Genomic DNA, 12,502 nt, shown 5'->3' on the forward strand with positions numbered 1-12,502 from the left:
TGGTTCTTGATTCGTAATTCTTGACCATCCAGTGTTTTGTTTTTGGGCAACTACCTTGAATGTCGATTAGCGGATAACTGATCAGCTCACTACCTTCCTCGATATGGCGAACATCCTCAATCCTCAATCACCATTGCTTGATTCATACACCTCTTAGCTTTTGGTCTGATCGAACTCATCAGCGACATGTCGTCTGCAGACGAAGCCGGACCATCTCGACGAAGCGGAAGACGAACCCCTCGTATCAGATACGACGTCTCTTCGGCGTTCGACGGGATCGAGGGTATAGACGATGGTCCTCGAAGACCACCTTCTACCGATCCTACCGATGACTCGAATGCGTCTGACGACTATGGAGAACCAAAGGGGAAGGGAAAGGGTAGGGCGTCTCATCAAGGACGGGTCGAGAGCCCTCACAGCGATTCCGAATATGACGAGGACGAAATCGATGCCGAGGTCGAGGCAGATGAGGCCGACATACGGATGAACAATATGGACGTAGACAGCTCAATGGATGAAGATGAAGACGAGGACGAGTACGAAGGGTCGGTAGCGGAACGCAAGCCGAAGCGCAGGCCACCTAGACGAGGGAAATCGCTAGAGGCTTTCAGGCTACAAGAAATCACCCCTCGAGACGACCACGATGTCCCCGACGACAAGGCGGTCGTCGATTTCAACACGATCTGTGATCCGGGATATAATTACGGCCACAAATATATCATCCGAAGAGATCAACCTAGACGACCGAATGCTATCCGGTTCACTCAGACACCAGTCCGACCTCTTGGCTTGAGCCGACTGAAGGAGAAACCGCATCTCGGTAGACTTAGCGAGGTCGAATACACCGACGAAAGCGACTGTGGGACCAAAGAGAAGTACAACAGCTTGCTCGAAATCCTTCATGCTGTGCCTTCGGAGATCCCGTGGGACCTATGGAAGGGAGAAGGGTGGTGGTCGGATTGCTGGACGTACGATGCGGAAGGCAAGGCGAATTGGACGTCTCGCTCCGTCATCGACGTCGGTTTGCATGAGGTGGGAAGGCTCAAGAAGGAAGATATGCGGTACCTAAACGCCGAGTGAGTTTGTTAGCAGCGGTACGCTTAGGTACATGTCCCTCCTGACGATTTGATTCCTGCTCGTCGCTATAGCCAAGCAAAGCCTTACCTCGCCGAACGCAATAGACCAAATCTTACTCTGATCTTGGGGTTGGACAACGAGGCTGCCGAGATGAAGGAGGAAAAGATCGAGACAAAGATGTTCGATTCTAGAAAGTTGGGAGGGTCTAGTCAAAGGCAGGCCAACCTGTTTGATGCAGGAGGGTATGTCTCCGGGTTGGAGTGGTGCCCGATGTCTGAGACCGAGTCGAGCAGTGAGTATCATCGTTGTGGGCGGGTCAACGGAACCGCAGGGACTGATGTACGATGATATGACAGGGAGAAATTTCGAGCTATACCTCGCCGTCGCTACACTCGATCCGGCGACCCAGCCCAACCGGACAGGTGGTCTCGCACCGGATCTCAAGGGAGCCCTACAGATTTGGACAGTCTCGCCGGGAAGTGGAATCAATGAGACGGGTCTCCAAGAAGAATTCTTCGATGCGGCCAACGACGCAGACATGAAATGCTCGCTAGTCTTGTGCATCGAAGGTGGTCCCATCATCGACTTCAAATGGATGCCCGTAGGGTGCTGTGACGAGGTGAGCCTTTCCGAATGCAACTCGTTCGGCTATGACACTGAATTCTATATTACAGGTCGGGTCTGACACGATACCGAAGATAGGGATCATCTCGGCTGTTATGACAGACGGAACAATTCGCTTTTTCTCAGTACCTGACCCTCGGCAGGCGGGGTCTGATCCTGTCTTTGGTAAGCCTATCTTTCGACGTTGCTTACCCAGAATCAACAACCCTGATAATGACATCTCGTCGCACAGTCCATGTGGAAGCTCTTCTGATATTGGGGGCGGAAGACGGTGCGGCTATGAGTCTGGACTGGGGGTCATCAAGCATGCTAGCGGTCGGCCTGAGCAACGGTAAGCCCCTGACCACGAGGCTGTCGACAACCCGGTCTTGCATACTGAGAGTTCGACTCCGCAGGATCGGTCTGCATCTGGGATAACGTCGTAGACCTGTTGACTGGAGACGAAACGATCCGTAAGCAATACGTCGACTGTGTCTCTCACTGAAGCTGACTCGCGTCCGTCTCAGTTCTGCCTACCAACCGGATGCCGATTCATACTTCCGCTGTTCAGACCGTTCGGTGGGCTCGCATGCCTGCAGCGGACGCCCACGATCGAACCCGGCTGGATCTCCCTCCACCGTACCTTTTGAGCGCGAGTTGGGATGGGACGCTGTATCTGGTCGACATGCGAGATTCGACCTTCATGTGTGATATCGAAGGGCAGCCGCGATGTAAGTGTTTTTTTGCTTCGCACCGCGAAAAGGCTTTTCCTGATTTGTCTCATCACTAGTCCACGGTGCTCTCGATTGGAGCGGATTTATGGAGAGTATCCTCTGGGTCGACAGCGAATACTACGGTCTCCTCGTCAAGATGCGGCGATATACCCAGTTCGGCACCTATCGGACACAAAGTCATGAAGGGCCGCTCACTGTAAGCCCCATTAGACAGGTTGAAACGCGTTCGTTCACTGACTTTCTGTATGTGCTCAGTGTTTCGGCGCTTCAGATTATCACGGCATGCTGGTGAGCGGGGGTGCAGACGGTGTGGTCGGTTGGACCAACTCGGTACAGAACGCGCTCAGGTACAAGAAAACAGTGAGTGCACACTTCGTTTAACCGTCACCTCCGCACCTCTCGGGCTAAACGTATCCGGCGATGATAGGAAATGATTACCGGTGAACTGTATCAGCTTGACTTGAACCGGAATACGGGCGAATATCGTATGCTCGGTAGGATGTTGCCCGAAGTGAGCCCGACCCTGCACGTAAACTGTCTAATGACGCCGAGCTGAATGTGCTTCTTTGATTAGACTTCTGCTTTGATGCGAAAACTCGTGGTTACCGGAAAGGGGGATCGCCTCAAGAAGGCAAGTCCCTCGTGGTCCCCGGATATCAGTATCACCTCCCTCGCATGGAATAACGGCAACGGGATTGGGAGAGCCGGGATGATAGCATCTGCTAGTGCGAGCGGGTTGTGTAGGATCGACTACATGCAGGGGTACAAGGAAGAGAGTAAGCTGGCACAATTCCGAGCAAGAATTGGAAGAAAAGAGGGCAAGGCTCCAGCGGGAGATTCGGACGAGGATGACGACGAATAAGCGTTCGCGACTACGCGACGATTGTACTCGATTCGATGTCTGCGTGACGTAACACGCCCCTGTAGATGTTTCACTTTTTACGCGCGATCGACCGATCATCAGCGTGGATCGACCAGCTCGTCGAAGCTCGCACCTCGACTTTGATGTTTACACCCGAAGCACCCAATGTGTCACAACCAACATCGTATCTCGAAACAAATTCAGGTCATCTCTTTCAAAGCTACACTTCCTTTGCGATACGATGGACGGGGATCTAGACTCCCTCGAGGCTTCGGCGGACTTGCGAAGCCACCAATTGACCAAGACCTACAAATTCACTGATGAATCCATCGTCCTCGTCGCGAGATTGGGTTGGGAGATAACGACGCCTCTCGAAGTACCTTTGGCCAACGGGAACGCCCTGTTGAATCAACTTCTGGTCTTACCGAACGAGCAAAGGAGGGTCTTGGGCCGGGTGGAAGTCTTTGTTGGCGATCAGCAAGCCAATGGCGCGGCCATCTTCAAGCGTCTGATGCAATCGCTCGAGACGGTGAATTGGTGTTCTAGTGCATAGCAGTGCTCTCTTGCTCACTAGAAAGCATCCCCATAGAACCTCGAACGCCTTGAATTGGATTCCGTACAGTACGACGGAAGCACTCAACGCCGCGAGCCGAGATGTAAGTGTTGAAGACGATCGCCGCTTACCGTTCATCAAATTGATCTTGCTTCTAACTCTAGTCACACTGAGACCTAGCAGCAATCCCCTACCTGAAGGCGTCATACCAAAGCATCGTATAGTCGGTCACCTGGACGGGATCTCTCTCCGCTTGACGTTCAAGTTGAACCCAAAACGTAAAAACAAACTGAACGAGTCGGAAGAGGACCCCTTCGCCGAAGACGGTGAGCCTTTCGTCTCAGCCATAAGCCTTTCGACGCTGACGATTCGTGCATAGGTTTCGGAGATGCCGAAGAGGAGTGTTTACTGGGTGCTCTAGGAGAATATCGGTTGCCTGAATGTTTGCTGTTGTCGCTCGATAGTCTGTGCGAGCGGTTCATGAACGTGGGGCTGGCACAGTGAGTGATGTCGAGTTTTATGCGCATAACGGTTATTGAGAGCCGCTTGGCTATGATACAGAAACTTCCCCATGATGTTCAATGGCGGAGTGAAAGCCGTCAGTGATACCGTACGCATCGAAGTCGACGTTGTACTCACTTCGAACGTCCTCGTAGTATTATCGCAGAGAGGCGACCGGGATCAATACGGTAGTTTCGAGTATGAAGGCGGTGATCCAGAATAGCAAGAATAAATCGTTCAAGAAGAAGAATGGAAAGATCTTCAAGGTGACTGCCCTCGCACTCCGAACTGTCTCTCATCTATCTCCGGACTGATCGAAGAACGAGAAACAGGCTTTAGAGGCGGTCATGAGGGAGAACGAAGAGCTTATGAGACGCGCAATCACCCAACCTGGAGAGATTCCGGACGAAGACGAGCTCGTCGATGCGGCGCAGGTCCTGGCCGACAAGGACAAGGAGGAGGAAGACGAAGGCGAAAGGTTTGAAAGGTTGCTTCGCGAGGGATTTATGGGTCTTTGTGTGAAACAATGTAGCAAATCCAAGCTCAGAGTGGGTTACCTCTTGAAGAAAACTCTCTCGTCGACTACCGCTCACGATTCTGACTACCTTGGCCAGTGCGAGATACCCGACTTACCCGAGGAAGTGGAACCCGAACTGGATCGGATCTTGTCTATGCCACCTTCTCCAGTCCTGGAGGATGGCCTGATCCAAGAGGACTCTGAACCGGGCTCCTATAGCGAAGAGGATGCCCGTCAACTGAAAATGGCTCACATACACCTAGAGTCTACTATACCTTGCATGCAAGAGGAAGTCCAGCAGTCTGTCAACCTGGCACCCAATGAGATCCCACCACAGAGCCAACTACTGGATGACGACACCGACGAAATCATGAGCGACATCATTGTCGAGAGCCTCGCTGTCGACCGCGACCTCGATCACGACCTCATCTCTGAGGACTCGTCTTCTCTAGCATCACGATTCTCAGACATGTCAGAGGACGTTTGGTCGTTCCCCGAGAGCCCGATCGACGGAGTCCAAGCCATCACGTATGATCAGCATTCGAGCGCCGCCTCGCTACCGCTAGGGTCTCCGCCTCGATCCCTTACCACAATTTCCACGCCAGTGACCGCTTCCTTCTCAAACGAATGGAGACTATCAGACGGCACGGGTCACGAGCGCTCGTCAATCAGCCATCACGAAACACCTATTCGACCATATGACGGAGACGATGGCAATGTCAGGGATTATGATGAAGAGGAGGTTTACGACTTTTAGTTCGCGGGACTGGTCACCGAGGTGCAGGCTGGAATGTCTCGTTATGTTCGTATAGTGCTCCGTGCCAACTACTTGTCATTCTACACAGATTGCTTTCCCAGATGAACCACCAAGGTTCCGTTTCGAATGCTTCTCTCCTTCAAGACCTCCCAGCGTCCGAGACGAGGTTCCCTCGATAGCGATGCCAGCAGAAGAATCTCCGGGTCCGCCTTGGCGGTGACTGATTTGACCTTCTTCCCTGATACGGCAGCGACTTCATCCTCCGCATCCATTTCCTCATCGCTGTCCTCTCCGTCCTGTTCTTCATCCACGCCGTTCACAGCATCGGCATGGTCGGCATCGACATCGGCAGAGTCGCCGTCAGCTTCCATCGGCACTTCGACATCGTCCCCATCGGCCTTGCCAGTGTTGGGATGGCGCTTGATCAACCTTCGTGCCTTCTTCATGGCCTTTTTCAGGTCGACCTGCTCCTTTCTTGCCTTGTTCGAGATCCACTTGTCGGGCTGAACGTTGCGGGGCGGTACAGAGATGATTTGCAGACTGTTGACGAAACCCTTGGCGGGCACGTCGAAGAGCAAGGTGAAAGATTTGAGGTTTGCTGCAACTGCCCAGATCTTGATCTCGCCTGACGAAGAGCCTGTAGTACCAGTCCAAAAGATTACATCAGCGATCCTGGTCACAAGCTGTGTATCGATTATCCACACTCACCAGAAGCGAAAAGGTCCGTTCCGCGGAGAGCAGCTAGACTGGTGATCAACCTAGGTCTAACCATCACCCCTTCCGTCTCCGATACGGTCTCCATGAGACCGTGAGCCAAGCCTGCTGTGAATATGGGCTTCTTCTTGCCAGTGTGCCAGAGACAAATAGATCTATGAAGCGGGAAGTAAAGTCAGCGCGTAGCCCAAACCGACTCGGAAACGTAACAAGATCTCTCACCCGCTGTCACCGCCCGATAAGAAGTGCGAGTCGTCCAAGATGCAAACAACATCCATGCTTCCTTCCTGGAACTCCTTCTTGGCGTCTTTGCCCTTGCTCTTGGGCTTCGGCTTTTCCTGCTCCTGCTCCTCCATCGTTTCCACAGCCTCGGCCCCATTTGCTTCTCTACGATCGAATGTCTTCCCGCCTCCTCGAAACACCAGCTGAATTTCCTCCTCCACTTTCCACCATCTCGCTGTGCGGTCACGTCCTCCACTCGTCACCGCCATTGTAGGTTTTATTGCCGATACGGAAGCGATCGAATCTTGATGACCGAAGAAGGTGTCGATTGTGGAAAGTGTAGATAGCGATTGAAGGCAGAGAAGTCGGGAGAGAGATGTAGAGAGGAAGTGCATTGAAGGGTTGGAAAGCGCCGGTATTGAGATCGACTATCGAGTTTAATCAGGTTGTCAGGGTCAGAACCGCATGTTCAAGTTGACATGCACCGTTCTGCTTACCGTCACAGCATCCTTGTGACCCGTCAAACCTCGCAGCCATTTCACACCGCCTTCACCCGCCTTCCTCTTTGTTTTTCGTTTCTTAGCACTAACGCTCGCCCGCCTCGGCACCGAGTTACCTGACCCAGGCTGCACTTCCCATACTCCAACGAGCTTGTCCTTTCCACCGGTGACCACGTACTTGCCGTCCTCTGACGCGGCCAAGCAGTAGATCGTTCCCTTGTGGCCTTGACCTGCGGGCTGCTTCTCTTTTCCCTTGCCATCCTGTCCGTGTGCGGATTGTCCAAAGACGTTCCCAGACAGACGCATGGTGCGAAGGTCATATCGTACGACAGAACCGCTCTTGTGAGCGATATAGAGATGAGTGGAAGAGGCGTGGGAAGCTGTCACAGCATGGTTGTGAAGCGCGGGAAGGAAGTGCCTTTTAAGGGTGGTAGCGGGAGAGTCGATTGCTGAAAGTCGAGGTTGCAAGAACGTATGGATCGCACCGGATTGCTCGTCCTGGATGCAGAATCAATGTTAAGCCTTAACAACGATGAATGCAAGCGAGTCTTTCCAGACTCACGACATCCTGCTTCAATCTGGCAGCGATCAATTCTCGATCGATCTCGGCGGCGTCGAACGTCCCATCGTCTACCCGATTTGCCACCTCATCCCGAACCTTATTCAAGTAGCCCTTGGCCAACCTGATCCGCTTTTCTCCAGCGGTCTCGTTCCTGTTCAGTTCCTCTTCTTCGCCGGAATCGTAACGCACAGCGTCTGCGCCGACGTCATCTCGAGTAAAGTCGAGGGCATCGAGATCGCCCCGATCGTCTTCCGAACCAGAGGACAACTCTTCATCCCTCGGTTTTCGTTTGGGAGCTGATGATGTCGATGGCCGGCTCTGCTTTTGATTCAGACCTTTATTGTTAGGTCGCTTCCGTTTTTTGTCGTTCACGAAGAAAGAGTCTCCCGCCATGTTGACGTGTCTAGTCTATGTCTATGGGTAGAGCAGCCTGATGCAGAGAGTAGCGTGCGAAACAGTACCACAAGGGAGCTCGTAGAGAATAGGAGACGAGTGGAATGGACGAATCGATCGCCTTGTTAGGAATCACGCATCATCGATCTTCGAACTTGGGTGAGCGTCGTTTCAACATTTTGGTTGGATCTGGGTCAAAACGCGAGTCACGTGATCCGTGCGATGTCGATGTCATACTCTATGTCGTATCGGATGCGTGAGTTCGCAAAACAACCAATTACAAAGGCTTCCAGGATCTAATAGCCTCCATAATGCCCTCCGCCTGTCAGACTGTCCGGCAGCCGTGGCGGTAAGCCGTATCCTCCTCCCGGCGGAAGCGGCTGTTGCTGCTGTTGCTCGTCCACACCTAGATTGGCCAAGAACGACCTCCCAGCTCCCTGTGATTGTGGAGTATTCCTCGCCGCAAACCCCTCAGTCAATGCGTTCGGGGGCGAGTGTGGGCGCGGTGGAGGGGCAGGAGGGTGAGGCGGATATCCTTGATGCTGTCCTTGTCCCTGATCCCATTGATGTTGATTCTGACCCACTTGATGATCGTATCCATACGAGCTCTGAGCAGGTACCGAGGATGGCGGTATAGGTGATGGCATCGAAGCTTGAGCATAGGTGTTACTAGGCCCGCCCTGCTGAACTCCATAACCTTGATTTTGGTTCGTACCCTGATACCCCGTCCCCATCGTATCTGCCACTGGCGTATTGTGCGACGCATCCCGCCAATCCCCCTGGACCAGCTGATTGTGATTAGGTGCATACCCTGCATCCTGATACCCACCCGGAGCAGGCGTCGGTAAAGGCAACGGTCGTCCCTGAGCGTCTCCAAAAGGCACAGACCCGGGCGCAGGCGTCGTCGACGAATAGTGAAACGAGCTCGTCGGCAAGGGATAATGCCCTCCTGGGGGTGGCGGCGGTAATTGTCCATACGTCTGATTCTGATTCTGATTCGCCGGTGTATACGTTGTTGTCTGTGGCTGAACCGTCGGCTGTGACGAGGGTCTCGGTGGCGGTCGATTGTCGATCAGCGGAGGAGGTATATACGCCCCAGGGTTCGTCGATGCCGGTCGTTGTTGTTGATGTTGGTACGCGTTGGACGACGACGAAGGCATCGACTGAGGCGGCGCTGACTGAGCATGCCATGGTATAGGCGGCGGGCCCCCTGTATAATCACCGGGTACCGGCGTCCGCGAGGGTTGCGGTATTGATGACAGTGCAGGAGGAGCAGGGGTATGTCCACCGTAACTCGGTTGATAACTTCCAGCAGGGGCCGACGGATCTGACTGGTACAGCTGCGGGAACGAAGTCGAAGGAGGGACATGATTCGAGTAGGCCTGTGGTGTTGATAACCGCGGCGGGATCTGCATCGACGGTGGAGGAGGTAGTGGCGGAAGCGTTCCATACGAGCTCGAAGGTGCCGGCTGGTAATTGCCCCCAGTGACCGCCGGGTTTCCGTTCCAGCTCGAGCTCTGTGGGATGGCGCCCGACATCGAATACCGATGTCCATGTGAATGCGTTTGAGGCTGTCCCAAAGGCGGCGGTGGGGTCGACATGGCAGCATGATCAGGCATCGACGGATAAGGTTGTGGCGGCAATGCCGGCGGCGGTGGTACATGGGGAGGAAGCGGTGTCGCCGAGGGGAACGGCATGTTCGATCCGTGGGAATGAGATCCGATAGACATGCTCGACAGGGATCCTCCTAGACTGTCCATCGAGGCCTGGTGCGACCCATAGGAGTCGTATCCGGGAGCTACCGACGTGGGTCTCCCGCTGAAAGATTGTCTGTGACTCGCCGACCCTGCTCTGGCACCCCATTCATCCGCTCCCATCCCCATTCCCGAGCTGACAGGGTCCGCCTGATAATGCTGCAGATACCGCCTATCCTCGATGCTAGCGTGATATGCATGTCCCATCGGCTGGACAGGTCTCCTCGTGCTGCCCCCACTTCCCTTGAGCGGGAACCCTGCTGGACCGTCAAACGTCGCGATGGTCGAGATCGAGGTGATGCTATTGCTATGAGTCGGCTTGGGGGGGATGACCGGTTTGGCGACCTTTTTCGGGATCGGCGGTGCGTCCTGCGAGACGGTCGGCAAGCGTTGTTTTAGCCATTAATGCAATGCGGAGACCCGGCCGGAGCATGATCCTACTCACGTTGATAAAGTAGGTCAACTCGAGCGAGATTTCCCCTGCATACCGGTTCTTGTATTGCAGCTCGTACGAGTCTGCACAACCAAGTATCACAATGAGATCAGCCCGAACCCGGTCCAAACGCTCAACGACTCATCGAACTCACCATCCTGTTCACACGTCCTAAACACCTCACTCAGATCCACCGAACATTCCCCGACGATCTTGGGTTCCTTCGAGTCGTCCGCCCAGACCTGAACCTGGATGCTCTTGTTCAACGGCAGTCTCGCCATACCTCCCTGTCCATTAGAGTTGGGGTTGGAGCTCGAGGAAGCGTCGGTGACCACGGAAGGCGTATCCGAAGACCGGGAGGGTCGGTTGAGGATGTCTTCGGTCTCTTCATAGATCTTGAATCGGACTTCATCGTCAAATTCCGGATGTTGGCCCCCCCTAAATTCGACAAGAGGAGAGAGTAAGACAAAGAAGAAGACATCAGCTTTGGCAAAACGCTAACGCTGTGAAACGTGTATGAAGGTGAGAAAGAGTCGGTTTGTTTACTTTTTAACGACCTTGGATTTGCGTTTCTCCTGACGGTATTGAACGACCACATAGGGGTTATGCTTCCCGATCTTGCTCCGATCCGGCAGGTTTTTCTACGATTGCCCCAGCCCGGTAGTAGGAAATGAAGTGGGAAGGCGAGACGAATGTGAGCCAGAGTTGCAATTGCGCGGATCAATGAGGTTCGTGCGAGATGCAGGGTTGGGCGTACTCACCGCCTTGATAATGACCACGGCGAGCTCGCCCAGGAGTTTGGGCTCGATCGCTGGCCCCGGCATAGTGTTCGGTCCTTTTGGTAGAGTGGACTGCGAGCTACAATCTGCGTTGATGACGAGCTGCGTTGTGTTCTATGAACATGTTTGATGGTCTATGCGTCTATGCCCTGGCAATCTTCAAACAGGTGTCCTCGCTCGACGTTCGTCATCTCTCCCCGAGGGCAGTGCGGTGCGTTGTTTGCGATCTGCACCGCGGATTTAAATGGTAGAGGTCAGTTCCCTTATCGCGGGCCGGGGGCTGTAATAAATCTCGAACGCGTCGGAGAGAGAGAGAGGGAGAGACGCGTTCGATAGACGCGTCTTCGCTAGACTCGCTCGGCTTTGCGTGCTTGATCATCCCCCCTCTTCCTTAATTCCTAATTCCACTGATCACGCTCACCTCGCATTAAAATCCTTTTCCTCAACACTTCTTCTTGCCTGGACAATCAACCTTCTTGCCTGGCAAACCAAATCCTTGCCCATTGATCGACCGATCGTCAGATCAATCATGTCGGTCTCACCCGTCCGCCGCTCTCGGAAAGCGGCTCAAAAGGCCGTCACCAAAAAACGTTGGATCGTCTCTTCCTCCGAATCCGAGCAGGAGGAGCAGGTCGTCCAGGACGACGAGTCCGAGGTCGAGGTGGTGGCCAAGACGAGGAAAGGCGGGAGGACGAGCACCCGAGCTACCGTGAACGGCACGAAGAAGAAGACGAATGGCAAGGTCATCACCGTCGATTCTACGGATGGCGAGGCAGAGGACGACGATGTCCAGATGGAAGACGGCCAAGTCGACGTCGACCCTTCTAGTGAGCGCCCAGGTGGACTAGATTCAGAACCAGAGATTACGGGTCCGATCGGCAGCCGACCATACATCCTGAACGTAGAAATCGAAACCTCGCGTGCCAGCGGCTCCAACGGTCCCGTCAAGCGCACCTCGACCCCGGGCTCGTCGAAAAAGAAGATTGACGTTTCGGCCTTTCTGATCAAGAAGAACGCTCCCAAACCTGCTGCGAGGAAGGACAGCACTCCGTCTGAGGACGACGACGAGGAAGACGAAGAGCCCGTCAAGCGCGGTGGCCGTTCATCGAAGTCCAAACCCGCTCCCAAGACTGCTACCAAGCCTTCAGCCTCTGCCCAGAGCAAGAGCAAGAGCAAACCCAAACGAAAGGTTACCTCGGACTCGGATTCCGATTTCAAGATCGAATCCGAGCACGACGATGACGATTACGCTGAACCGGAAGATGACGAGGATCACGAAGTCTCCTCCGTCGAGGACCTGAATGATGAGAGCGAAGAGGAAAAGCCCAAGAAGAAATCAAAGTCCGCTTCGACTTCGACGACAGCTGCGGCTTCCGGTTTGAAGTACAAGCCGAAATCGAAATCGCAATCGAGGGCCGTCAGCGAGGAAGAGGAGGATGACAATGTGGTGGATGTAGAGTCGGATGCCATGAGCGTGGTCAGTGAGAAGAAGACTGTCTGGAAGAAGAAACCCGCTGCCAAGAAGAGCGGTAAGCAGCCAA

At 54.0% G+C, this 12,502-nt stretch overlaps 4 protein-coding genes across 4 annotated transcripts; 2 read left to right on the plus strand and 2 right to left on the minus strand.

Moving 5' to 3' along the window:
- Positions 1–186: 186 nt before the first annotated feature.
- HD553DRAFT_338830 (WD40-repeat-containing domain protein) lies at positions 187–3,276 on the plus strand (the record flags this gene model as incomplete). The annotated part of the gene is made up of 11 exons (XM_046182381.1): positions 187–1,076; positions 1,149–1,369; positions 1,434–1,696; positions 1,752–1,866; positions 1,934–2,032; positions 2,097–2,153; positions 2,208–2,411; positions 2,471–2,610; positions 2,670–2,774; positions 2,842–2,925; positions 2,989–3,276. The coding sequence occupies 11 exons, from the start codon at positions 187–189 to the stop codon at positions 3,274–3,276; spliced, it is 2,466 nt and encodes an 821-aa protein (XP_046039559.1).
- A 711-nt stretch (positions 3,277–3,987) lies between these two features.
- Positions 3,988–5,605, plus strand: HD553DRAFT_304153 (uncharacterized protein; the record flags this gene model as incomplete). Its single annotated transcript, XM_046178969.1, has 5 exons — positions 3,988–4,155; positions 4,209–4,329; positions 4,391–4,427; positions 4,486–4,596; positions 4,663–5,605. The coding sequence occupies exons 2-5, from the start codon at positions 4,310–4,312 to the stop codon at positions 5,602–5,604; spliced, it is 1,110 nt and encodes a 369-aa protein (XP_046039560.1). The 5' UTR covers positions 3,988–4,155; positions 4,209–4,309.
- Positions 5,606–5,684: 79 nt separating this feature from the next.
- On the minus strand, positions 5,685–8,183 carry HD553DRAFT_291630 (WD40-repeat-containing domain protein; the record flags this gene model as incomplete). The annotated part of the gene is made up of 7 exons (XM_046178380.1): positions 7,603–8,183; positions 7,038–7,538; positions 6,541–6,968; positions 6,313–6,473; positions 6,114–6,241; positions 6,034–6,078; positions 5,685–5,813 (listed from the first exon to the last, which is right to left on the minus strand). Exons 1-7 carry the CDS (start codon positions 7,993–7,995, stop codon positions 5,685–5,687), a joined length of 1,785 nt encoding a protein of 594 aa, XP_046039561.1. The 5' UTR covers positions 7,996–8,183.
- Positions 8,184–8,208: 25 nt separating this feature from the next.
- Positions 8,209–11,078, minus strand: HD553DRAFT_94902 (uncharacterized protein). The gene is made up of 5 exons (XM_046184621.1): positions 10,944–11,078; positions 10,729–10,823; positions 10,337–10,620; positions 10,195–10,265; positions 8,209–10,118 (listed from the first exon to the last, which is right to left on the minus strand). The coding sequence occupies exons 1-5, from the start codon at positions 11,004–11,006 to the stop codon at positions 8,292–8,294; spliced, it is 2,340 nt and encodes a 779-aa protein (XP_046039562.1). The 5' UTR covers positions 11,007–11,078; the 3' UTR covers positions 8,209–8,291.
- Between the last annotated feature and the right edge of the window lie 1,424 nt (positions 11,079–12,502).

The sequence above is a fragment of the Filobasidium floriforme genome, assembly GCF_021052385.1.
Source record: "Filobasidium floriforme strain CBS 6241 chromosome Unknown HD553scaffold_2, whole genome shotgun sequence".
NCBI lineage: Eukaryota > Fungi > Basidiomycota > Tremellomycetes > Filobasidiales > Filobasidiaceae > Filobasidium > Filobasidium floriforme.

What these genes read in the sequence shown, in the direction of transcription:
- HD553DRAFT_94902 (XM_046184621.1), bottom strand. Translation starts at nt 11,006, where the DNA reads ATGCCGGGGCCAGCGATCGAGCCCAAACTCCTGGGCGAGCTCGCCGTG. An exon ending in CCGTGGTCATTATCAAGGCG is followed by an intron (nt 10,824 to 10,943) that starts GTGAGTACGCCC and finishes GGGCAATCGTAG; the next exon opens with AAAAACCTGCCGGATCGGAG. An exon ending in TAGGACGTGTGAACAGGATG is followed by an intron (nt 10,266 to 10,336) that starts GTGAGTTCGATG and finishes TTGGTTGTGCAG; the next exon opens with ACTCGTACGAGCTGCAATAC.